Source organism: Ctenopharyngodon idella, chromosome 9 (assembly GCF_019924925.1).
Source record: "Ctenopharyngodon idella isolate HZGC_01 chromosome 9, HZGC01, whole genome shotgun sequence".
Classification (NCBI taxonomy): Eukaryota; Metazoa; Chordata; class Actinopteri; order Cypriniformes; family Xenocyprididae; genus Ctenopharyngodon; species Ctenopharyngodon idella.
The window spans coordinates 29,279,924-29,305,256 of record NC_067228.1 but is presented as its reverse complement, the minus strand read 5'-3'; the positions used below and the strand labels follow the sequence as shown (position 1 = coordinate 29,305,256).

Here is a 25,333-nt window from a genome sequence, read left to right as displayed (position 1 = left end):
TGGAGTGGGTTCAGCGGCGGTTGGGGCGGGCTCGGCGGCGGCGGCTGGAGCGGGCTCGTGACAGGCTGGAGCAGGGCCTGGAAATGGGGTCCAGTTCATCCCCTCAAATTCAATTAAAAGCCCCACTGGAACTGAAGCAGGCTCAACGGCAGGAAACTCAGGGAACTTGGGCTGCACGGAGGCAGAAAACTCAGGGAACTTGGGCTGCTCAGAGGCTGAAAACTCAGGAAACTTGGACTGCACGGGGGCAGAAAACTCAGGGAACTTGGACTGCACGGGGCCAGAAAACTCAGGGAACTTGGGTTGCACGGAGGCAGAAAACTCAGGAATCTTGGGCTGCTCGGAGACAGACAACTCAGGGAACTTGGGCTGCTTGGAGGCTGAAAACTCAGGGAACTTGGACTGCACGGGGGCAGAAAACTCAGGGAACTTGGGTTGCACGGAGGCAGAAAACTCAGGGAACTTGGGCTGCTCGGAGACAGACAACTCAGGGAACTTGGGCTGCTCGGAGGCTGAAAACTCAGGAAACTTGGCCGGCTGGGTCTTCCTCCTCCTTCTCTTTGGTCGTCTGGACCCAGCAGAGGGTTGTGGGTCCGGCAGGACACAGGGGAAAAGCTCACTGGAGGGGCATGCGGAGGAAGATGGAGGCCGACAAACTGGCCAGGCCGCCCGTGTTTCTGGAGGAATTGAACGAGAAATGCATGCTATATCCGGAACCTCTTCGATAACAAACTTAGAACCATTTAAATACAAAATCAAATTAATGGTATCGACTAAGGATAAATGATCGTCAGGTTCATCAAAACGGATCGTGCTCTCGTCCAGCCCCTCCAGAAAAAGGGCGTTTAAACAAGCATCTGGCCAATTCGTCACATAAGCCAACTCAACAAACTCCTCCACATACCTCTCCAGTGAACGGCTGTCCTGAAGCAGCCCAATGAGGCGATCCGCGGCAGAAACAGGCGTGGGAGGCATGGGAGAAGTAGGGGCCTCGGAGACTATGAACAATCCCATCTTGATAGTGGATCTCCAGCGGTTTGGTCCGTTGTTCTGTCACCGAGGCTGCTGTAAAGACGAGGCGAATACGGAAATCCACAATGCAATAGGCTTTAATAGACAATCCAGGAAAGTGCACAGCATCACACGTATAAAACAACAACAACGGACAGGGAGTGCTAGGAGTGAGTCCAACTTAAAGGGAGTGCTGACGAGGAACAACAGGTGCAGGGAATCCGGGGAGATGGCGGGAAGACTGATGATGGGAGTGAAGACAGGTGCGCGGAACAGGAGGATGCTGGGAACTGGAGTCCGGGAAGGCGTGGATGTAACAATAGTATTTACTATAAATTACTATAGTATTTTTTCACCTGGGTGCAAGCAACATGAGACGATTTGTAAAATATCAAAAGATGCGATAAAGTGACTTTGAAGCCCATTTACAAAATATTTGAGTCATGTTAAGTGTTAACGATCGATTAAATACACAACAAATAAACGTGATCGATTAAAAACACAACACAAAGAAACTTTTTTACCATGTTCTCTTCTTCCACCATTGTTTGTTTGTTTGTCGCTAACTCTGCCCACATCCGGCGTGAGACTGTTACTCCGCCCACTTCCGACCTCAGGCTGTTAGTCTGGCGCTGTCGTCCTCAGACTGTCATAATGTATGGTTCTGTGGTTCTGCAGTTGGTTATTGTTGAGTGAGCCTGGTTTCTCCCAAGGTTTTTTGTTTTTTTTTCCTCCATTTTTGTCACCTGATGGGAGGTGTTTGGGTTCCTTGCCGCTGTTGCCTCTGGCTTGCTTAGTTGGGGACACTTGATATTCAACTTGATATTCAACAATGTTTTTGATCTACCTGCATTGACACCATTCAATGCAAATTGAACTGAGCTGGACGATAACATTACTGTTTTCTCCAGAGCTGTTGTATAGATAATTTAACTAAATTAATAACTAATGATTTTTACAACTGAATGAATCAATACTGAACTTACTTAAAGTACTTGGGAGGTAAACCATTTAGTGCTTTGTAAGTAGCATTTGTACGTTAACTAGATTTTAAAATCTATACAATGTTTAATAGGGAGCCAATGCAGTGTTGACAGAACCAGGCTAATATGGTCTTACTTCCTGGTTCTAGTAAGAACTCTAGCTGCTGTGTTTTGGACCAGCTGGAGTTTAATTAAGCGTGCAGGGCAACCACCCAGTAGAGCATTACAGTAGTCTAGCCTTGAGGTCATGAACGCATGAACTAACTGTTCCGCATTTGTCATTGAGATCATATGTCATAGTTTAGATATATTTATTAATGCGGTTTTACAAAAGCTAGAAATGTGGCTTTCAAATAAAAGACTGGTATCAAAGAGCACACCCAGGTTCCTAACTGACGATGGAGACTTAACAGAGCAGTGATTAAGTGTTAAATAGTATTCTAGGTTATTACGTGTGGAGGTTTTTGGTCCAATAATTAGAATCTCTGGGGGTTTTTTTCAATGCAAAGTATTCAGACCCCCTTAAATTTTTCACTCTTTGCTATATTGCAGAAACATATTATGTTATATTGGAAAAACACAGAATTGTTGACATTTTTGCGGATTTATTAAAAAAGAAAAACTGAAATATCACATGGTCCTAAGTATTCAGACCCTTTGCTGTGACACTCATATATTTAACTCAGGTACTGTCCATTTCTTCTGATCATCCTTGAGATGGTTCTACACCTTCATTTGAGTCCAGCTGTGTTTGATTATACTGATTGGACTTGATTAGGAAAGCCACACACCTGTCTATATAAGACCTTACAGCTCACAGTGCATGTCAGAGCAAATGAGAATCATGAGGTCAAAGGAACTGCCTGAAGAGCTCAGAGACAGAATTGTGGCAAGGCACAGATCTAGCCAAGGTTACAAAAAAATTTCTGCTGCACTTAAGGTTCCTAAGAGCACAGTGGCCTCCATAATCCTTAAATGGAAGACGTTTGGGACGACCAGAACCCTTCCTAGAGCTGGCCGTCCGGCCAAACTGAGCTATCGGGGGAAAAGAGCCTTGGTGAGAGAGGTAAAGAAGAACCCAAAGATCACTGTGGCTGAGCTCCAGAGATGCAGTCGGGAGATGGGAGAAAGTTGTAGAAAGTCAACCATCACTGCAGCCCTCCACCAGTCGGGGCTTTATGGCAGAGTGGCCCGATGGAAGACACATGAAAGCCTGCATGGAGTTTGCTAAGATGGTGAGAAATAAGATTCTCTGGTCTGATGAGACCAAGATAGAACTTTTTGGCCTTAATTCTAAGCGGTATGTGTGGAGAAAACCAGGCACTGCTCATCACCTGTCCAATACAGTCCCAACAGTGAAGCATGGTGGTGGCAGCATCATGCTGTGGGGGTGTTTTTCAGCTGCAGGGACAGGACGACTGGTTGCAATCGAGGGAAAGATGAATGCGGCCAAGTACAGCGATATCCTGGACGAAAACCTTCTCCAGAGTGCTCAGGACCTCAGACTGGGCCGAAGGTTTACCTTAGCTAAAATAACGAAGGAGTGGCTTCACAACAACTCCGTGACTGTTCTTGAATGGCCCAGCCAGAGCCCTGACTTAAACCCAATTGAGCATCTCTGGAGAGACCTAAAAATGGCTGTCCACCAATGTTTACCATCCAACCTGACAGAACTGGAGAGGATCTGCAAGGAGGAATGGCAGAGGATCCCCAAATCCAGGTGTGAAAAACTTGTTGCATCTTTCCCAAAAAGACTTATGGCTGTATTAGATCAAAAGGGTGCTTCTACTAAATACTGAGCAAAGGGTCTGAATACTTAGGACCATGTGATATTTCGGTTTTTCTTTTTTAACTCCCTCGGGTCGGCGGTCACGCCGGCGATACCACCTCGGTTTTTTTCTTACCAGTGTGAAAGAGACTCAAAATACTCTGTCAATGTTGCACATATAATTGAGAGTTATACACCATTAACATTTGTGGAATATCTTCTTTTATTTGTGTACACTCAGAGTAAAAACAAAATGATGTGCTTTTTGCAAAATAAAGAAACTAACATGATGCGTGATCTCTCGTCTCCCTCTGAACGAAGTTTAATCTGATAGTTCTCAGAAAATGAACTGTAACTTAGTGAATACTAATGACACAAAAATGAGATTTATGTCTAAAAAAACGTTGAAATGTCAGGTTTTAAATCGTGTAAGTCAAATCGAAAACCAATATTCTGTGTTTATGTAATCTGTATGAAAAGAGACACATGTCAGACGCCAGTGATTCAGCTCATTATCCGCTAATGCGGCCACACCCACGGAGGAGGCGCTATTCAGATGCAAATTCTGAGGCAATACATGTATATATCATCTCAATCGTGCATTTATTGTCTTGAAAAGTGTTTATCTGTATGTTAAAGCCATGGTTAGCGATCTCTGGAAGACATGCCGTTAGTTCCTGAATGTCCTGTTCTTCTTTAGAGTAATTTGTGGACTAAAGGTGTACAGAGCGCCCTCCGGCTGCAAGTATGAATTGAAACCACTGTATCCAGTGCTCACAGTGATGACAATAAATATTGAATAAATATTACTCCTCTGTATAGAAAATTGACATAAACATATGAGAATCCATCAATATTTCTCCAAATGTGCATGCTTTTAAGCTAAAAGACTATATGAAATGCCATAGAGGTAACATGAATGTTCAGACGCTTTGCATCACAGAAATACATTATATTTTAAAGTATATAATAGAATACCATTATTTTAAATTGTAATAATATTTAACAGTATTGTTGTTTTTTCTGTATGTTTGATATACACCATGATGAGCTTGAGACATGATCACAGAGGGTTTTTTTCACAGCCTACCTGACTGAAAGGCCTCATTAATATGCAGCTCATTAGAGGTTCTTTATGCAATTCTTTTGTCTTCTCAGGTGTAAATCACCCATTATTCATGATGATTCACGCCTCCACGCATACTGGGTTTCTTGACAAAAAGTGTCTTACAAAAACTAAATCAATATATTGTTATAAATGAACGAGTATGCAGGATCATTTTTACATCATTTTGAAGCAAAAACTCTAGTCTACAACCTCCAATACCCAGAAGTCTTGTGAACACAGATTTAATATATATTTTTGGGCTTTATTTCAGTGACTTAAGTTTTTTGTTTTTTCAATAACCACGCATAAACGTTATTCCTTCAAAAACACAAACATGTACATACATGTTCCTCACATATTATGGTAGCCTAGTTTGTGCTGAATACAGTGTAATGACACTTTTTCCATTAATATGTTTATGAACAACTGAAAAAAGCACAAATGTCAGGGCATGTCAAAACTTCTCCAGGGCCCCGAAAATCCTCAGACCCCAGAGGGTTAATAAATCTGCAAAAATGTCAACAATTCTGTGTTTTTCTGTCAATATGGGGTGCTGTGTGTACATTAATGAGGAAAAAAAATGAACTTAAATGATTTTAGCAAATGGCTGCAATATAACAGAGTGAAAAATTTAAGGGGGTCTGAATACTTTCCGTACCCACTGTGTGTATATATATATATTTATAATATATTAGCTATGCATTCCGATAATTTTGTGAATTGGTAAGTTTTATCAGGGCGTGAAGAAATATAGAACTGATATCATCAGCATAATAGTGAAAACTAATGCCATGTAGCATCTGGACTAGAGGTCTGCATTTCCGCGGCTCTCCCATGGGAACCGCGGGACCCGATAAGATTTCTTGCTGCGCGGGATTAAATTTTGAATTAAAGGTGGATTGCGGTTGGTAACTATAGTGTACTTTAGGCGGAAGCGGGCAGTCTGACAATAACCCTGTCGCTCCTGAGATGCTTTGACATCAGCGCATCTGTGCTTGAACTTGAAGTGAACAAAACATTCTGCAGTGGTGTTCACACAGTCCCCAGTTCCCTGTCCTGAGGAACCTGGCATGATATGTTCTTTGCATTAGAGGTCTGCGCGAGTGCACCTTCAGAGAACATTCAACCTTTGTGATCGGATTTTGGAGGAGAGACGTTCTGAAACGGTCGTGCAGTCAGCGTCATTCTGTTCTTGCGTGGATGTTAAAAAAATATTTCATTTTGCAGAATAGCTAGTAAGCCAACAGTTTTCGTTTATATGTATTTCTGGCTTAGCCTATAGTTTTAAAGGACATGTTGTAGGCTATTTAATTTAGCCTATTTTTCTCTGTGATATTTAGCCTATTATTCTTTGTGACATTTTTTTTAGGGTGTTGACAGCATCATAGACAAATAACAAATACAAATCTTGTATATGCAACATTTTATATTTGTTATCCCCAATCACTCTTTCTTTATGGGAAGTTTAAACGCGAGATTCTGGAAACGATCTTTAGCGGGACCCGTCGGGTCGGGAAGAAAATCACTATATGCAGATAGCGGGTGAACACAGAGTGAATTTTAGGCGGGAGCGGGTGCGTGCGGAATAGAACCATTGCGGGAGCGGGACGAAAAAAACAGTCCCGCGCAAACCTCTAATCTGGACCAATCAGACACACAAATTATTCATTATATTTAATGAATAATCCAGCAAACTCACTCTCCCAACAAAGGTCTGTGAACCATCCCCCCAAAACTGCAACAAATGCAGCTAACCACAAGTCTCTGGTTACAGGACACAGGAAAACTGATAAGACTGTTTACGACCGTAAGGAATTTGCAGAGACTCTCACTTAATTCTTGTTGAGAAGGACAAATAAACCCTTTTAATCCTATATATTCAATATACAGTATCTCACAGAAGTGAGTACACCACTCACATTTTTGTAAATATTTTATTATCTTTTGAAGATAGTGAGTGTACAGCTTATATAACAGTGTAAATTTGCTGTTCCCTCAAAATAACTCAACACACAGCCATTAATGTCTAAACCGCTGGCCACAAAAGAGAGTACACCCCTAAGTAAAAATGTCCAAATTGGGCCCAATTAGCCATTTTCTCTCCCCGGTGTCATTTGACTTGTTAGCGTTACAAGGTCTCAGGTGTGAATGGGGAGCAGGTGTGTTAAATTTGGTGTTATCACTCTCACTCTCTCATACTGGTCACTGGAAGTTCAACATGGCACCTCATGGCAAAGAACTCTCTGAGGATCTGAAAAAAAGAATTGTTGCTCTACATAAAGATGGCGTAGGCTATAAGAAGATTGCCAAGACCCTGAAACTGAGCTGCAGCACGGTGGCCAAGACCATACAGCGGTTTAGCAGGACAGGTTCCACTCAGAACAGGCCTCGCTATGGTCGATCAAAGAAGTTGAGTGCACGTGTTCAGCGTCATATCCAGAGGTTGCGTTTGGTTTGGGGGGGGGGGTGTCAGCCTGTCAGTGCTCAGACCATACGCCGCACACTGCATCAAATTGGTCTGCATGGCTGTCATCCCAGAAGGAAGCCTCCTCTAAAGATGATGCACAAGAAAGCCCGCAAACAGTTTGCTGAAGACAAGCAGACTAAGGACATGGATTACTGGAACCATGTCCTGTGGTCTGATGAGACCAAGATAAACTTATTTGGTTCAGATGGTGTCAAGCGTGTATGGTGGAAACTAGGTGAGGTGTACAAAGACAAGTGTGTCTTGCCTACAGTCAAGCATGGTGGTGATAGTGTCATGGTCTGGGGCTGCATGAGTGCTGCTGGCACTGTGAAGCTACAGTTCATTGAGGGAACCATAAATGCCAACATGTACTGTGACATACTGAAGCAGAGCATGATCCCCTCCCTTCGGAGACTGGGCCACAGGGCAGTATTCCAACATGATAACGACCCCAACACACCTCCAAGATGACCACTGCCTTGCTAAAGAAGCTGAGGGTAACTAAACCCTATTGAGCATCTGTGGGGCATCCTCAAATGGAAGGTGGAGGAGCGCAAGTTCTCTAACATCCACCAGCTCCGTGATGTCGTCATGGAGGAGTGGAAGAGGACTCCAGTGGCAACCTGTGAAGCTCTGGTAAACTCCTTGCCCAAGAGGGTTAAGGCAGTGCTGGAAAATAATGGTGGCCATACAAAATATTGACACTTTAGGCCCAATTTGGACATTTTCACTCAGGGGTGTACTCACTTTTGTGGCCAGCAGTTTAGACATTAATGGCTGTGTGTTGAGTTATTTTTGGAATGTCACATGGCCTGTTCTTCTTTAGAGTAGTTTGTGGACTAAAGGTGTACAAAGCGCCCTCCGGCTGCAAGTATGAATTGAAAACACATTGAAAACACAGTATCCAGCGCTCATAGTGATGACAATAAATATTGAATAAATATTACTCCTCTGTATAGAAAATTGACATAAACATATGAGAATCCATCAATATTTCTCCAAATGTGCATGCTTTTAAGCTTAAAGGCTGTATGAAATGCCATTAAGGTAACATAATTGTTCAGACACTTTGCATCACAGAAATACATTATATTTTAAAGTATATAATAGAATACCATTACTTTAAATTGTAATAATATTTCACAGTATTGCTGTTTTTCTGTGTGTTTGATATACACCATGATGAGCTTGAGGCATGATCACAGAGGGTTTTTTCCACATAGCCTACCTGACTGACTGGCCTCATTATGCAGGTCATTACAGCTCATTATGCAAATCTTTTGTCTTCTCAGGTGTGAATCACAGCATTATTCATGATGATTCACGCCTCCATGCATACTGTGTTTCTTGACAAAAGGTGTCTTACAAAATTTAAATATCCATATTGTTTTATATGACCGAGTAGGCAGGATAATTTTTACATCATTTTGAAGCAAAAATTCTAGTCTACAATCTCCAATACCCAGAAGTCTTGTGAACACATATATAACATTAGTTTTTTGGCATTATTTCAGTGACTTAAGTTTTTTGTTTTTTCAATAACCATGCATAAACGTTATTCCTTAAAAAATACAAACATGTACATACATGTTCCTCACATATTATGGTAGCCTAGTTTGTACTGAATACAGTGTAATGACACTTTTGCCATTAATATGTTTATGAACAACTGAAAAAAGCACAAATGTCAGGGCATGTCAAAACTTATCCAGGACCCCAAATCAGCCTCAGACTCTAGAGGGTTAATTTACATTACATTTTGCTAATTCTGCGACACATTAGTATTATAAGAGTCTAGAAGGTTCTTCTCTCAAACACTAAATCAAATGTCTTATGCTAACATCCTGCTAGAGGACAAAGAGTCGTAAAAAATTTCCCTCCAAAGGAACAACTTCTTATTGGCTCAGTCACCTCTAGAGAGTGTGACATCTTCACACTTTAAAAATCACTGATCAAAAGATCACAGTGGTTTCTTTACTGAAAAACTCTGATATGAAGATGATGCTGAGCTAGAAGTCTTCTAAAGAACCCCAAGCTTTTGCCAGGCTACGGCCTTGTCTTTCCATTCACCAAAGATCCTCTGAATCCAACTGGTTCTCTCTCATCAAGACAACATCAGCAAAGATCAGCCTCCACAAATTGCATCAGGACAGTTTAATTCAAATGGGCGAGACATGCCAGTATCAAACTTTGTCTCATTATTTGATATATTAAGTATCCTTACCCCTTTTTGAAGAAGGGCATGTTAGAACTAAACTGATGGTTTGCTCAAGGCTGTTGATCTGCTGAATTTCAAACAATGCTATAACTTCTTGCTTTTCTGTATTCTGCTTCTTCTCTCTCTTTCCCTTGGTAAACTGTATGCATGTATGTGTGTGAATGTTAGAGTAGTTTAAGTGTTTAGTCTAGTTAAAAAAGTCTATTGATATCACACTGAGTGTTCACTGGACAAACAGGTTAATTGATTGTAATATGAATTTTACTACATTAAATCAATTCTATTAACTGATCCAAATATGTATAATTAACTATAACTAGTTGTAATTAATTATTCATATTTATTTTGAGCTGATTTGCTACAGCCATGCTTCCTAATGATATCTCCCAGCATGTACAGAGTGAAAAGCAACAGTACTGATCCTTGCGGTACTCCACACTGAACTTGTGATCAGTATGACATCTCTTCGTTTACTACTACAAACTGATAACGGTCAGATAAGTATGATTTGGACCATGCCAATGCAATTCCACTAATGCTAACACAATTTTCGAGTCCATTCGAAAGAATGTTGTGGTAGATAGTGTCAGATGCAGCACTAAGATCCAGTAACACTAATAGAGAGATGCAAACACAATCTGATGATAAGAGCAAATCATTTGTAACTCTAATGAGAGCAGTCTCAGTACTATGGTACGGTCTATATCGTTCCTCAAATCGTACTGCCTATGTATGCAGTATTCACTAAGTTACAATTTAATTTTCTAATGACTATCAGAATGGACTTCATTGAGAAAGTGACGGCAGATCACACATCATGTTAGTTTTCTTTATTTTGCAGAAAGCACAACATTTTGTTTTTACTGTGAGTGCACAAAAATGAAAGTGGACATTAGCCACTTTTTCAGTGTGGGGCCGAACGGTTCTTAGAATGGAAAGGAATGGTTCCAATTGTGTTTTACCTGGAGCCTGGTTCGGCATGGCATGATTACAAACCGTTCTCGGCTTGGAATTCTCTGCATGGTTGTCTAACCGTGCTGAATCGTGCTGGTAGAATCCGTGAAGTGACGTTGCCACTGTAGTGAACAGCAGACGTGATGGCACCAGAGCTTCACATCAGACATCCCTTTGTCCCACTCTGATTAATACAAAACAGTATAATAGGACCCTCAGCAACAACTGAATGACTATTGTAATTAGGACTGCCAAAGGTGGAGGACAGGAAGGATGACATCAGTGGCCCATTGATCACAGGCTAATCTCATCACAAATTGCCTTTGTTCATCTCAGCCCTCCATGCCTGAGTCTAAGGTGTGAATGGCTATGGACTCCAAGAGTTACCAAACCAGTTCTGGCTAAAGCACAGCAAAAGCAAAGAAATGCTCCAAAAGAAATAAAATTTCTATACATATTGGCTTGAAACCACCAAAAATGGACAGGAATACTTTAAGGAACATGTCCTATACATCTTTTTATTCATTCTAATGTGTGTACACACACATTAGAAACCGCACCTGGAATAAAAGCCAATGCAAACGCACCCACTGAGACAGAAATGTGATACCTCAACCAATCCACATCAAGTTTGGACTCTATGAGTTCAGAACACTGCCACAAGGACTTTGAGAAAGGTTTTGAAAAGAAATAAAGCATTTTCAAGGTCCTAAAGACACTGTCTTATTTAACTGTGTATTTTGGGACAATACAACAAGTTCCACAGGATGCAAAGGTGATGTGATGGGCAGACATCTTGAATGGTATGACCCAATCACATCACCACAGCAGGAAAGGTGGGGATTAGTGATCCCCTCCCCAACAGGAAGGAATAAAAGCTTTCCCAAGTGAACAAACCCTTGTTCTGAGCTTCTGACCTGACGAGGGAAGAACAACAGCGCAACCAAGGTGATACTCTTGCGAGTAAACCTTTCACTGCACGGGCCTTCAAGCAGCCCAACTGCTTCTGCAGAGGACTTTGCCTCCTGACCTCAAGTACCAGGTACTCAAGTACCTCCAATCTACAAAAGATCCTGCAGACTGACCATCTGACCTACAGTTCTCTGGATTACACAAAGACCTCCAGCACTCAGTGCAGCTCTGCAGCTGTTGGAAAGCAATCCAGTCTCTCCCACTGCAAACAGAAGGATACCAGTTTCCCATCCCCGGACTGATTACCCGACCAAGTGAAACGTAAATATAAGCTAACCAAACCTTTTTCCAAAGGCCTTAGCATTAGGTTGTTGCAATATGAGATTGCTATTTGTGTGGAGACTGTTTATCTAGGGTCAGCGTACACAGATAGACATTAGACATGTTATCTGTATTCATAGTAAATGCTTATTTACTATTTCCAGAAAGACCACAATTGACTCCCCCATAGACTGCTAATTACCCATTAATTGCTTCGTCCAATCCGTTGCTCATCTACTTGGCATTCAATTTTGTTAACGTCCATTTGTGTTGTAGTTTGTATTTTCTGTTTGATTATTGATTCAATTTTTCTTAGTAGCTTAGTAATTTTTCCTTTAGTAGTTTAGTCACCTTTCTGGTAACACTTTAGAATAACTCACGCTATGAAGCATTAGTTAAGCATTAGTAAATAGTTAGCTCATCATTTATAAAGCATTAATAGACATTAGTTAGCAGTTTATAGATACACCTATAAATGCTTTGTTCTTGATTTATAAGCATATCTATAATGTGTTTAATAAATGTATTTTCATACTTTATTAATGATCAATTTATAATTTCTAAATTAAGTATTACATTATTTACAAACCAGTTACTATTCATAAGATCATTTATAAAGTGTAAGTAAATGATTAATAAACAATTTAAATGTACATTTTTGCATCTTATTATTTAGACATATAGTAATAGTTACTCAGTGTGTTAATAAATGCTTTATTAATACATATTCCTACTGTAATTCATGATTAATTCGGGTAGTTATAAAACATTTAGTAGTTGTCAGTTAACTATTTTTGTGAGCTCATCTAAAGTGAGGACTATTCATGCCTCGTAAAGCTTTTATAAGGGAGATTAAAAAAGGATACAGAACATAGAAATATTTATTTCAAGGAAAAAAATGAAACTTTACGATGGGTAACTTGATATAAAATTAAAAGTAAACCTCTGCAATTTCACAGAAAGTAAAAATCCCTGTACTCCTCCAGAAAACATAACTGTGCAGTAAAATGAAACTACCTCAGTACTAACTTTAAAACATTGGAGAACAGCAGTGCAGAAGATCACTGAGCCTTTAAATCTTCTTTGTAAAGCTTTACGAGGCATGAGTAGTGCTCACTTTAGATGAGCTCACAACAATAGTTAACTGACAACTACTAAATGTTTTATAACTACCTGAATTAATCATGAATAATCAGGAATATGTATTAATAAAGCATTTATTAACACACTGAGTAACTATTACTATATGTCTAAATAATATGTATAAATGTATGTTTAAATAGTTTATTAATCATTTACTTACACTTTATAAATGATCTTATGAACCACTGACAACTCCTAAATAACTGGTTTGTAAATAATGTAATACTTAATTTAGAAATGATAAATTGATCATTAATAAAGTATGAAAATACAATTATTAAACACATTATAGATATGCTTATAAATCAAGAAGAAAGCATTTATAGGTGTATTTATAAACTGTTTATTAATGTCTGTTAATGCTTTATAAATGATGAACTGACTGTTTACTAATGCTTAACTAATGCTTCATAGTGTGCAGTTATTATAAAGTGTTACCTCAGAGGCTCTACAAGCTCGCCTAAATCTTAATAAATCCTTCAGATTGGTCAAATCATAAACTTCCTCCAATTTATAAAATTCTAATTCAGTCAACAATCTTCCATGATTGTTCTTTATTGTCAAGGTGAGATCCCTTGGCTGGTGCCCCGAAATATTGGAAGGAATCTTCTGACTCAATATTAATATTAATACAAAATATTAATATTTAAGACCACAGGTCACTACATTTGTGGTGCCCTCGAGTGAGGCTAATCCAAAATCACTACATTTGTGGTGCCCTCATGTGAGGCTATTCCAAAATCACTAAACCACACAGGATTGGTCACTTGTATGTTGCCTGGCTACCAGTTTCTTTGTAGCTGGCTAAGCGCTCTAATTGAGCGACGTAAACACAAATTAATAATAAAATTAAAAGAAATATCTAATCATCCTCCATAAAGCGGCCGTTATTTACATCTCATATCATAAGTAAACTGTTGCTCTACCAAGGCAATGTCTGACGCTTTACATTCCAAAGAGCAGCCGTTATCAGCCCCACAGTGGAAAATAAAACCGTAACTGTACCAGCTGGCACGGATCAGCACGGAATAGAACGGTTACACTTTCGGCCCAATGGTAGAAAAGCAGCTATTCTATAGTTTCAATTGATGCATTACTTTTATCTGTATGACAAAAAATTACAAAGTATTTTAAGTCGATTTTGCTGCTATGTGAAGAAAATCCAGCAAAACGCGCCGGCGTGTTTGCTGACCCCAGAGAGTTAAAGTAATGTAATTGTCTGATTTTAGCCAGGTTTCTATCAAACACAGCACATCTAGTTTATAATATGTAATCATATCATTTGTAATAAGTACTTTTGAAGAAAGAGATCATATATTCAGCAACCCATTTGTCCATCTGTATTATATTGGTTTTTATTTGTTGAACATCAATTAAATTTTTACCCTTAAAGGGTTAGTTCACCCCAAAATGAAATTTCTGTCATTAAGTACTCACCCTCATGTCGTCCCAAACACATAAGACCTTTGTTAATCTTCGGAACACAAATTAAGATATTTTTGATGAAATCCGAGGGTATCTGAACCACACATGCACAGGCAGCAACGTCATTGCACATTTTGAGGTCCAGAAAGGTATTAAAAACATAATTAAAATAGTCAACGTGACTACAATGGTTCACCCTTAATGTTATGAAGCGACGAGAATACATTTGTGTGCAAAAACAAAACAAAAATAACGACTATATTTAACAATTTGAACTGTTGTCATACGCAGTTGATGAAGGGAACGCAGTGCAGGCTTCCGTGTTTACGTCCGAACACCGGCTCGTATGACAACAGTTTAAAAACTATTCTCATCAGTTCATAACATTAAGGTTGAACCACTGTAGGTACGTTGACTATTTTAACAAGGTATTTACTACCTTTCTGGACTTAAAAAGGTGCAGTGATGTTGCTGCCTATTTGTGGTTCAGATACCCTCAGATTTCATCAAAAATATCTTAATTTGTGTTCCGAAGATGAATGAAGGTCTTACGGGTGTGGAACGACATGAGGGTGAGTACTTAATGACATAAATTTCATTTTTGGGTGAACTAACCCTAAATGGGTTTGGGAGTTTTTTTTGTATTTACTAATTTGGGGAACAGACACGATCTCTATGTGATGATATCTAGGTGAAAGAGTCTCTATGTGTTGAGATTTATCTGACTTCTGTGACGTGAGACAGCTAGCAGGCTTACCACAGTTGTTTGATAGACTTCTACAACTCTGATGGATGTACTATACCCATCATCTAGTCTTCCTTTCGCCGACTGCACACTAAAGCACGCCATGAGGATGGGAATGTAAATTTTGTACATTTTGTGAACCTCCGTCGTCCAAAATATGTTTTGTCAGGTGCTCCGCCAGGCATTACCTCATTCTTAACGACAATTAAAATGGCTCTAGTGAATGCGAGGTCATTGTCAAATAAAACTTTCATTTTAAATGACTTTTTTTTTTTTTTACCTCTCATGCCTTGGATTAGGGCTGGGCGATTTTTCCGATTTTTTTCGATTAATTCGAATTTAATATTTTGCCTCGATTTTATTCTTTTTTAAATCGAGAAATCGCGATTTTGAATAAAAATGTTAGCAAGCGTTACAATTGGACATGTTGACAATACAGCAATGATAACCGTATTAGGAGAAGAAAATGATCTGACCTCATGATGGCGTCGGCGCGCCTGATTAACCGCTCTCATGTGACGCTCTATGAGCGTAGAACACCTCACTAGTCTTAAGCGGCTGTTCATTCAAAAATGCTTTATTGCGTTATAAAAATGAGACGCAGGCAGTGGAATGAGGAAAAAAAGGCAAAGTTATTAAACGGGAGTTGAGATTTTTTTTTAACTTGACCGCCGTCAACACCTAAACATGTCCGCCAAACATAAAAACAATAGGACAAATAGCGCAATGGAATGCAAAAACCTGTAAACCTGTTTGATATTTCATGTTTGCATGATGGTGACAGGCTGAAAGCTGCTGTTGTTTTCTGTTCTTACAAAGCTTTGCTGTTAATAATAGCCTATTACTGGTGTTATTTATTACTATTACTTTTTGGCTAAGAAATATTTAGCATTTTCTTACTTTATATTATTTCTTAGTATACAGGATGTGTTTAAGATAAGTTTGTACAACATTTTCCTTCATATTTCAGTCATATTTCTGCAAAGATATTTAACAAATTGTTTTACATTTACACCATGTTGATCACTTCATGTGTGGTGCACTTAGAATGGAACTTTTTTAATCAGACTGTTAATAAAGAGAATGTTATATGAATCATATTGTAGTTACGTTTTTAAGTTGACTAGTTAAACAGTAAAAAAAAAAAAAATCGAAATCGTGAATCGGTCAATCGTTCTGAAAATATCAAGATTTTATTTTTTTGCCATATCACCTTTTATTTTTTTATTTGTGATTGAAACATGGTTAAAGAATGGTGAACTGTCATATCTTGGTGAACTATCCCCTTCTGAATGTTCTATCTACAGCACTCCTAGGCCAAGTGGACATGGTGGTGGCTTAGCCATGATTTTTAGAAACTCATTCATGCAGACTTCTGCCTGTAGACACCTTTTCTAGTTTTGAGGCACAGCTCCTAAAAATTTATCTAAATGGCCCCATACTCTGTGTATTGGTGTATAGACCTCCTAAAGTCAGTATGACCTTTATTCATGAGTTTTCTGAGTTTCTGTCCAATCAAGTGTCTCACTGTGACAGGCTGTTGGTCTTGGGGGATTTCAACATTCATGTCTGCTGCCCATCGAAACCTATGGTTAAAAACTTTATGAGCCTTATGGACTCAATCAATTTTGAACAGTCGGTTTCTAGCCCTAAACACAATTTAGGCCATACACTGGATCTTGTCTTGACTCGTGGTTTGTCTGCATATCTGTGAAGTATTTGATGCTGGCATTTCTGATCATTGCCCTGTGGTGTTTTAGCCTGTTATTCCATATGATCAGCCCCTAAATTCTCTGCCTGTACATTACTCTCGTGCCTTTCATGCTACCACTGCCTTTGAATTCTCTGAGTCTTATTCCAAGTTCCTTTCAAATTCTACTGTCTCTTTATGAACTTGTATGGATACTGAACAACTGGTTGAAATCTTCTACTCCACTTGTTGTACTACTTTGAATACAGTTCCCTTTCAAAAGCTACACTTAATGCTGCACTTGATTCAGCGCTATGGGAACGTCTTTAGATGACCAGCTGTGAATGTGTGTGTGTAACACGTCAATAGAATTGACTCAGAGCTTTATAGCCTCTGGCAGTGACATCATCAGCATGTGCCCGCATCAGAGGCTATAATTAGATGTGCCACAGGTGCATAGTCAGGTCTTTTTGTCTTCAGATCATACTGTGATGTGTGTGTGCTTCACAAGCTCTGCTCAAGCTCTCTCTTTCTCTGTTAGGAGTTAGATTTGTCAGGCAGCAGTGTTGCCAATTTATGGATTTTGTCACTACATTTAGTGACTTCCCCGCCTCTTTTGAGACTTTTTTCAAAAGTTTAGGGACAAATCTAGCAACTACTTAGACAAACCTTATCTAGATTCTTATTTTGCCCACTGATCTATATTCATATTTATATAGATCAATAAATTTGCCATTATTTTGTCTTCTAGTGACATTTAGCTACCGGTTTTAGCTACATTAAAGGGTTAGTTCACCCAAAAATGAAAATTCTGTCATTAATTACTCACCCTTGTGCCGTTTTATGAATCAGCGTGTCGAATCCGCAGTTCGGAGCGCCAAAGTCACGTGATTTCAGCAGTTTGGCGGTTTGACACGCGATCCGAATCATGATTCGACACACTGATTCATTATGCTCCGAATCTTCCTGAAGCAGTGTTTTGAAATCGGCCATCACTAAATAAGTCATTATTTTGTTTTTTTTGGTGCACCAAAAATATTCTTGTTGCTTTATAATATTAATATTGAACCACTGTACTCACATGAACTGATTTAAATATGTTTTTAGTACCTTTATGGATCTTGAGAGAGGAAATGTCATTGCTCCCTATGTAGGCCTCACGGAGCCATCGGATTTAAACAAAAATATCTTAATTTGTGTTCAGAAGATCAACGAAGGTCTTACGGGTCTGGAACGGCATAAGCGTGAGTAATAAATTACAGAATTTTCATTTTTGGGTGAACTAACCCTTTAAATTGAAATCAGTTGGTAACACTGTCAGGCAGTGTGCAGAAACTTTCTCTTTTCCATCTCTGTCATACAAATGAGAAAAAGAAAGACAAAAAGAAAATGAGCAATCAGCAACAACAAAAAAAAAAAAAACGGTGAGTCGTTTTTTATATATATATATATATATATATATATATATATATATTACAAGTTACAAACAATACAACAAATACTATAGAGATACAAATTAAATAAACTTGTTTTTCAGATACAGTAGGTTTATTTATCATGTGTACATTTATTTAACATCTTTTGTTGTTTTATTAACATTAATGACAAATATAGGCTACGGTCCCTTTAAGACCGAATCCATGGATACTGACACATATCCTGTTTTCACCCAAATGTTTACGTCGTAAGCCATAACCGACTGTATTCTACACGAATACACAATACTCCACACGATGGACATTTTGACAACTATGTGTGCATTTGACCATTCAGGCATGAGGAGAACTGATCGCGTGCTGTCTGAGAGTACTGGGATGGCGCGCAAGAAAAAGAGAGCGCGCACGCGAAAGATAGCACTTCTGGTCTGTGTCATTCAGCGCGATTCCGCCTATCCCACCTTCACTAATCGCAGTTCGCAATGTGTGGGTTGTCATCTTTAATTTTGAAGTATTTCCACACCCCTGAGGCTGACATCGTTTCTGCTGCTGCCGCCGGTGTCTCTGTGCGCGGAAAATTCTGTCAGTTATGTCACGCGAGGTATCGGTCTTTGGTATTGGGGGTATTTTTACGAGTACGAGTACAAGTACATGAGCTTGGTATCGGTGCATCCCTATATATAAGCAAAACAAAATAGGACCTCCATGACTCATTCATGGGGAAAACCTTATTTTTCGTGTGCCTTTGTGCCCTCAATGTCAACTTATTCGACTATCTTGGGTGCAAGGGCGTGTGATTATACGATGCTGCCCCAGTTTGAAGAGACGCTCTCAAGTTATCTCTTCTCTGGAGCTCATTGTCACTTAAAGTGACAGCACTCCCCACCAAGCCATGCGTAACAACATCCACGCTGGTGGGGAAGGTGTTTTGGTCAGCATGTCAGACTGGTGCTGCTCTGCACACTATGGCAGTGTTGCAGGCGTACCAGGCTGACCTGCTGAAAGAAAGGCTTGCCTCTTACTGATGGCACCACGATGGCCGAACAGAGTATGGTTCTCAGAGATAATATCTCTCCTCGACGGCTCGCCCTGGGCGATACAGGAAAGGAGGGACCTTCTGTCTCAAGCGCAGGGGACGATATTTCATCCCCAGCTCGACCTGTGGAACCTTCATGTTTGGCCCCTGATGGGTACCAACTGATGGGGTGTCTTTGAAAGGTGGTGTACTGCACATGATGCAGATCCAGTCAACTGCCGGATTGCTTCAGTTCTGGACTTTCTGCAGGAGAAATTATCAGCAGACACATGCCCTCAGGGTTATGATTGATGGGGTACCACTGGGGAAGCATTCTCTGCTCGCTCGCTTCATTCACTCATCAATTTCCGGCCCTCTTTTATTCTTCCTCTACATGCTCCCTTTAGGCTCAATATTCCAGAAATAAAACACAAATTATCATTGTTATGCTGGCGACTTCCAACTATATCTTCCAATCAAACAAGGAAATGACCAGTACTTCATTATATTAGATCAGTAGTTTTATATCATTTTGACTTCATTAGATCATCACTTCTCATGCCTCAGTGAAGTCGAGACTTGGATGACAAATAACTCACTGCAACTGAATGAAAATAAAACCGAAGTGCTTCTACTGGGTCCTGCTGCTACCAACAACTCCATTAAAACACAGTTTGGTTTCTTAAGTAACAACCTGCACAATCATGCAAAAAATCTTGGTGTTTTCCAATTTGACAAGCATATAAATGCAGTTGTAAAGAGTAGCTTTTTTCAACTCAGATCCGTAGCAAAAGTGAAACACTTTCTTTCTAGTAAAGACATTGTGAATAAAGAAATTGTGATTCATGCACTAATTTCTTCTCGATTAGACTACTGTAACTCTCTGCATGTTGGCCTACCTCAGTCTACACCTACCTCAATCTACAGTCTCGGTTACAGATGGTTCAGAACTCGGCAGCCAAATTGTTGACAGGAACTAGGAAAAGGGATCAAATATCCCCTGTCCTTGCCTCATTGCACTGGCTTCCCACAAAATTCAGAGTTGACTTTATGATCCTTCTTTTCGCATACAAGGCATTGCACAATTTGTCCCCGGATTATATTTCTGATCTTATTAAGCCATACACAGCTGTTAGGTCATTAAGATCTTGTGATCAGTTACTTTTATCTGTCCCTCGTTCTTGCTGCAAATCAAAAGGTGATCACGCTTTCTCTGTAGCCGGCCCAACAGTCTGTCTTTGAGTATCAGAGCCTCTCCATCACTGGATGCTTTTAAAACCAGTTTAAAGACCTATTTTTACTCTTTAGTGTTCGAGTGATGCTTTGCATGTATTTTTTAATAGTTGGTGTTCTTTGTTATGTATGTATATACAATTTGCTTGATTGGTTTTGATACTTGATTTTTATCTCCATTTTTTTCTTCTGCTTTTCTATTTTACATTTCTGATTTACTGTAAAGTACTTTGGATCAACTACAGCTGTGTTAAATTTGTGCTATATAAATAAAATTTGACTTGACTCAGAAAAAGGAGCGCGTGAGAGAAAAAGACGGTAGGCACGGATGACAAGTATTAACTCGTGGGAACGTGATAAGTTGTGGCCACAAGATAATTTTTTTGAGGTAACGACATCCTTATGTCATGACCACGCAATGTAGAGGCATGGCCTCGAGATCCTACGTTGAGGGAATGACATATTTTTCTTTTGGCCACGACTTTATTATGAGGGAATAACATCTATTTCCCATGGCCACGAGTTAAACGCGTAAACAACCTGTACGACCATAGCATCCTGGAATTATCAGAAATAGATAGGCCTATAAAAATATTTATTTTTAATTAGGAATGAAAAATAATGGCAGAATTAAGAAATGGTTATATTAATATATTATATTGCATGCGATGTTGCCTATAGACAGTATTCAAATGAAGTTTGTTATTATCAATAAATGATAAAAGAATATGTATGAACAAAAATAATATAGACCTACAAGTAAACATTTTTATCCATCCCATCTCGCAGCCTTTTAAATCCATTCACTAATCATGTCTTTATTTATTATTATTATTATTATTATTATGCCTATTAAACCTAAATAAAATTAAATATGTTAAATTCCCTTAAAGTGAACTTCCTGTAAAATTCCCATGTGCCTACAGAAATAAAGTCATAAGACTATAAAGTCAAAGATTTATTGGCATGGCTGTTGGGCATATACAGTATTTACAAAACATAGGCTATATGGTACTGTAAGTAGGCTATTAGATAATACATAACGATATGTATGTATGTATGTTGCTTAAATATTCTTTTAACATATAGCCTATTAATAATAACAAATTATTCAAACTTCATTTGAATGCTGTCACGGGCACGAGGGGCTACAAATGAAAAGATACGCTATGGGAGCCAAGGTACATGCTCATGGGGGGAAATGTGGGAATGTGGGATTGAAAACAGGTTGAGAGTGGCAGAGTGTCCAAAAGTTGAGAAATGCTCAACTTTATGCAAATGAATGACATAAAACACTGGATGACAAAGAATCACTGTGAGTTGTGCAGACATCTGTCATGAGCAAAAACATGCCGATTGTGCTATGTATGTGTGTGCGTGTGTATATATATATATATATATATATATATATATATATATATATATGTGTGTATATATATGTATATGTGTGTATATATATATATATATGTGTATATATATATATATATATATATATGTGTGTGTGTGTGTAATATATATGTATATATCAGGGGCGTTTCCTCCGAGGAGGCAAGAGAGGTAGTGCCTCCTCAAAAAAAAAAAAAAAAATAGGATGAGAAAATAATCCATATTACATATAAAACAACACAAATATTACAAATTATGACATTAAAAAGAGCGCAAGTCACTCGTATTCCTTAAGGAACACTGCCCAACAGGGACATCCACAGGTAAAGTTACAGCAGGAGTCATGCCTCCCTTTGCTCTCATAGAAAACCATCCGACCCCGGCGTGCGGTGGGTTTTGTGGGGCGTAATTGAGAATAAATGGGGGAAAGTCACGTGAGAGGAGGCAGTGACTCCATCGCGCTATGATTGGATGTAATTGGTTATGATTGGATATGATTGGTTTGTGCGATAAATCCCGCCTCTTGTTTATGTGCACGTTCCGCGCGTCAGTTTGAATGAACAAATGATGGCGTCAATGAAGACTAATTGAAAAGTAAGTAAACAGATCACCCAGTTAGATATCACTGCTTTATGTCACGTCAAAATCAAACTTGAAATGGACTGAAAACACGATGACTGCGGGGGTTTTTAGTGCAATCAGCTTGGTGAAATTAAAAATACAATTCTTGTCTGTGACAGACGGTGTTTACGGAGCATGACTGATGATCCAAAATAGCCTAAGTTGACTATTAAAAAGAAAAACATCAATACACAAATAAAATATATTGTTTAAATTAGTATTGCCTTTAATTATTATTTTGGAATGAATGTAGAAATGCTTAAAACACTAACTTGATGAGATTGACTTGGTTTTGATGAATAGAATATTTATTACAATACATTGTTAATGTAAAATTACAAAATAGAATTGTATTTGGTTTCTTTTTTTCGTTTTTGATGTAATGTAAAGTAATGTTAATTTAACAAGGAAGATGTGTCAACGTTAAGAGTAATGCATATGAATTTACATTGATTCATAAATAAATAAAAACTTTGCCTCCATTTCAGAACACCACTGATTATATATATATATATATATATATATACAGGTGCTGGTCATATAATTAGAATATCATCAAAAAGTTGATTTGTTTCACTAATTCCATTCAAAAAGTGAAACTTGAATATTATATTCATTCATTACACACAGACTGATATATTTCAAATGTTTATTTTGATGATTATAACTGACAACTAAGGAAAATCCCAAATTCAGTATCTCAGAAAATTAGAATATTGTGAAAAGGTTCAATATTGAAGACACCTGGTGCCACACTCTAATCAGCTAATTAACTCAAAACACCTGCAAAGGCCTTTAAATGGTCTCTCAGTCTAGTTCTGTAGGCTACACAATCATGGGGAAGACTGCTGACTTGACAGTTGTCCAAAAGACGACCATTGACACCTTGCACAAGGAGGGCAAGACACAAAAGGTCATTGCAAAAGAGGCTGGCTGTTCACAGAGCTCTGTCTCCAAGCACATTAATAGAGAGGTGAAGGGAAGGAAAAGATGTGGTAGAAAAAAGTGTACAAGCAATAGGGATAACCGCACCCTGGAGAGGATTGTGAAACAAAACCCATTCAAAAATGTGGGGGAGATTCACAAAGAGTGGACTGCAGCTGGAGTCAGTGCTTCAAGAACCACTACGCACAGACGCATGCAAGACATGGGTTTCAGCTGTCGCATTCCTTGTGTCAAGCCACTCTTGAACAACAGACAGCGTCAGAAGGGTCTCGCCTGGGCTAAAGACAAAAAGGACTGGACTGCTGCTGAGTGGTCCAAAGTTATGTTCTCTGATGAAAGTAAATTTTGCATTTCCTTTGGAAATCAGGGTCCCAGAGTCTGGAGGAAGAGAGGAGAGGCACACAATCCACGTTGCTTGAGGTCCAGTGTAAAGTTTCCAGTCAGTGATGGTTTGGGGTGCCATGTCATCTGCTGGTGTTGGTCCACTGTGTTTTCTGAGGTCCAAGGTCAACGCAGCCGTATACCAGGAAGTTTTAGAGCACTTCATGCTTCCTGCTGCTGACCAACTTTATGGAGATGCAGATTTCATTTTCCAACAGGACTTGGCACCTGCACACAGTGCCAAAGCTACCAGTACCTGGTTTAAGGACCATGGTATCCCTGTTCTTAATTGGCCAGCAAAGTCGCCTGACCTTAACCCCATAGAAAATCTATGGGGTATTGTGAAGAGGAAGATGCGATATGCCAGACCCAACAATGCAGATGAGCTGAAGGCCACTATCAGAGCAACCTGGGCTCTTATAACACCTGAGCAGTGCCACAGACTGATCGACTCCATGCCACGCTGCATTGCTGCAGTAATTCAGGCAAATGGAGCCCCAACTAAGTATTGAGTGCTGTACATGCTCATACTTTTCATGTTCATACTTTCCAGTTGGCCAAGATTTCTAAAAATCCTTTCTTTGTTTTGGTCTTAAGTAATATTCTAATTTTCTGAGATACTGAATTTGCGATTTTCCTTAGTTGTCAGTTATAATCCTCAAGATTAAAAGAAATAAACATTTGAACTATATCAGCCTGTGTGTAATGAATGAATATAATATACAAGTTTCACTTTTTGAATGGAATTAGTGAAACAAATCAACTTTTTGATGATATTCTAATTATATGACCAGCACCTGTGTGTGTGTGTGTGTATATATATATATATATATATATATATATATATATATATATATAATTAATTAATATTTCAAATGCAGTTTGAACACTTGTGACTACACTGACAGGAATGAAAATTTATTAAATTGACACCATATCTTTATTTTGGACATTTGAAAAATAAGCATTGATCTGTAATTATTTGTATATGATGATGTAATTTATATATGGTATTGGTCATGTACTGAAAACAGCCATAATTTATACATATTTTCTACAGACATATTGTAAAGCAAGTGAGCTCTGCCATTTTGAGCAGCACTGAGTGGATCTCTCTCGCTGCAGTGGACATGCACTGTTACTCTTATAACTCATAATTTGTAACTTTAAAATACTAATTTCTGGAGCTCATATAAACTGTGATGTTTATTGAATGTATCAGGCACAAGACTGAGAAAGACTTTCAACATTTTCTTCATGGAATTGGACTTGAAGAAGCAGCAGACATGGATAGCCTTTCTCAGTTACAGGAGTATGGTAAAGTTCCCTTTGGTTTTTGTTGGAATATTGAAAAATGTGAAATACTGTTAGCTACATATCCATATTGAAATCATAATATAAATGTAACATAATGATAAATTACTATATTTATTGCCCCATCACATTGGGTTCACATAGATTTCCTAGCATAGCCAAAATGGTTTTCAAAACCCCTCTTTAACTAGCCTGACCACCCCTTAGACCAGCAAACATTTTCTTTTCCTTATTCAGTATGTTTTATATTATTTAAA

At 38.8% G+C, this 25,333-nt stretch overlaps 1 protein-coding gene across 3 annotated transcripts in view; it reads left to right on the top strand.

Annotated features, from left to right (window-relative positions):
• Positions 1-25,333, top strand: part of LOC127518799 (coiled-coil domain-containing protein 148-like) — a 139,096-nt gene that overhangs the window by 44,150 nt on the left and 69,613 nt on the right. For all 3 annotated transcript variants that reach the window (XM_051905961.1, XM_051905959.1, XM_051905960.1), the window contains one exon: positions 24,985-25,079. In XM_051905961.1, coding sequence (XP_051761921.1) covers positions 24,985-25,079 — 95 coding nt within the window. The remainder of the gene's footprint in view (positions 1-24,984; positions 25,080-25,333) is intronic.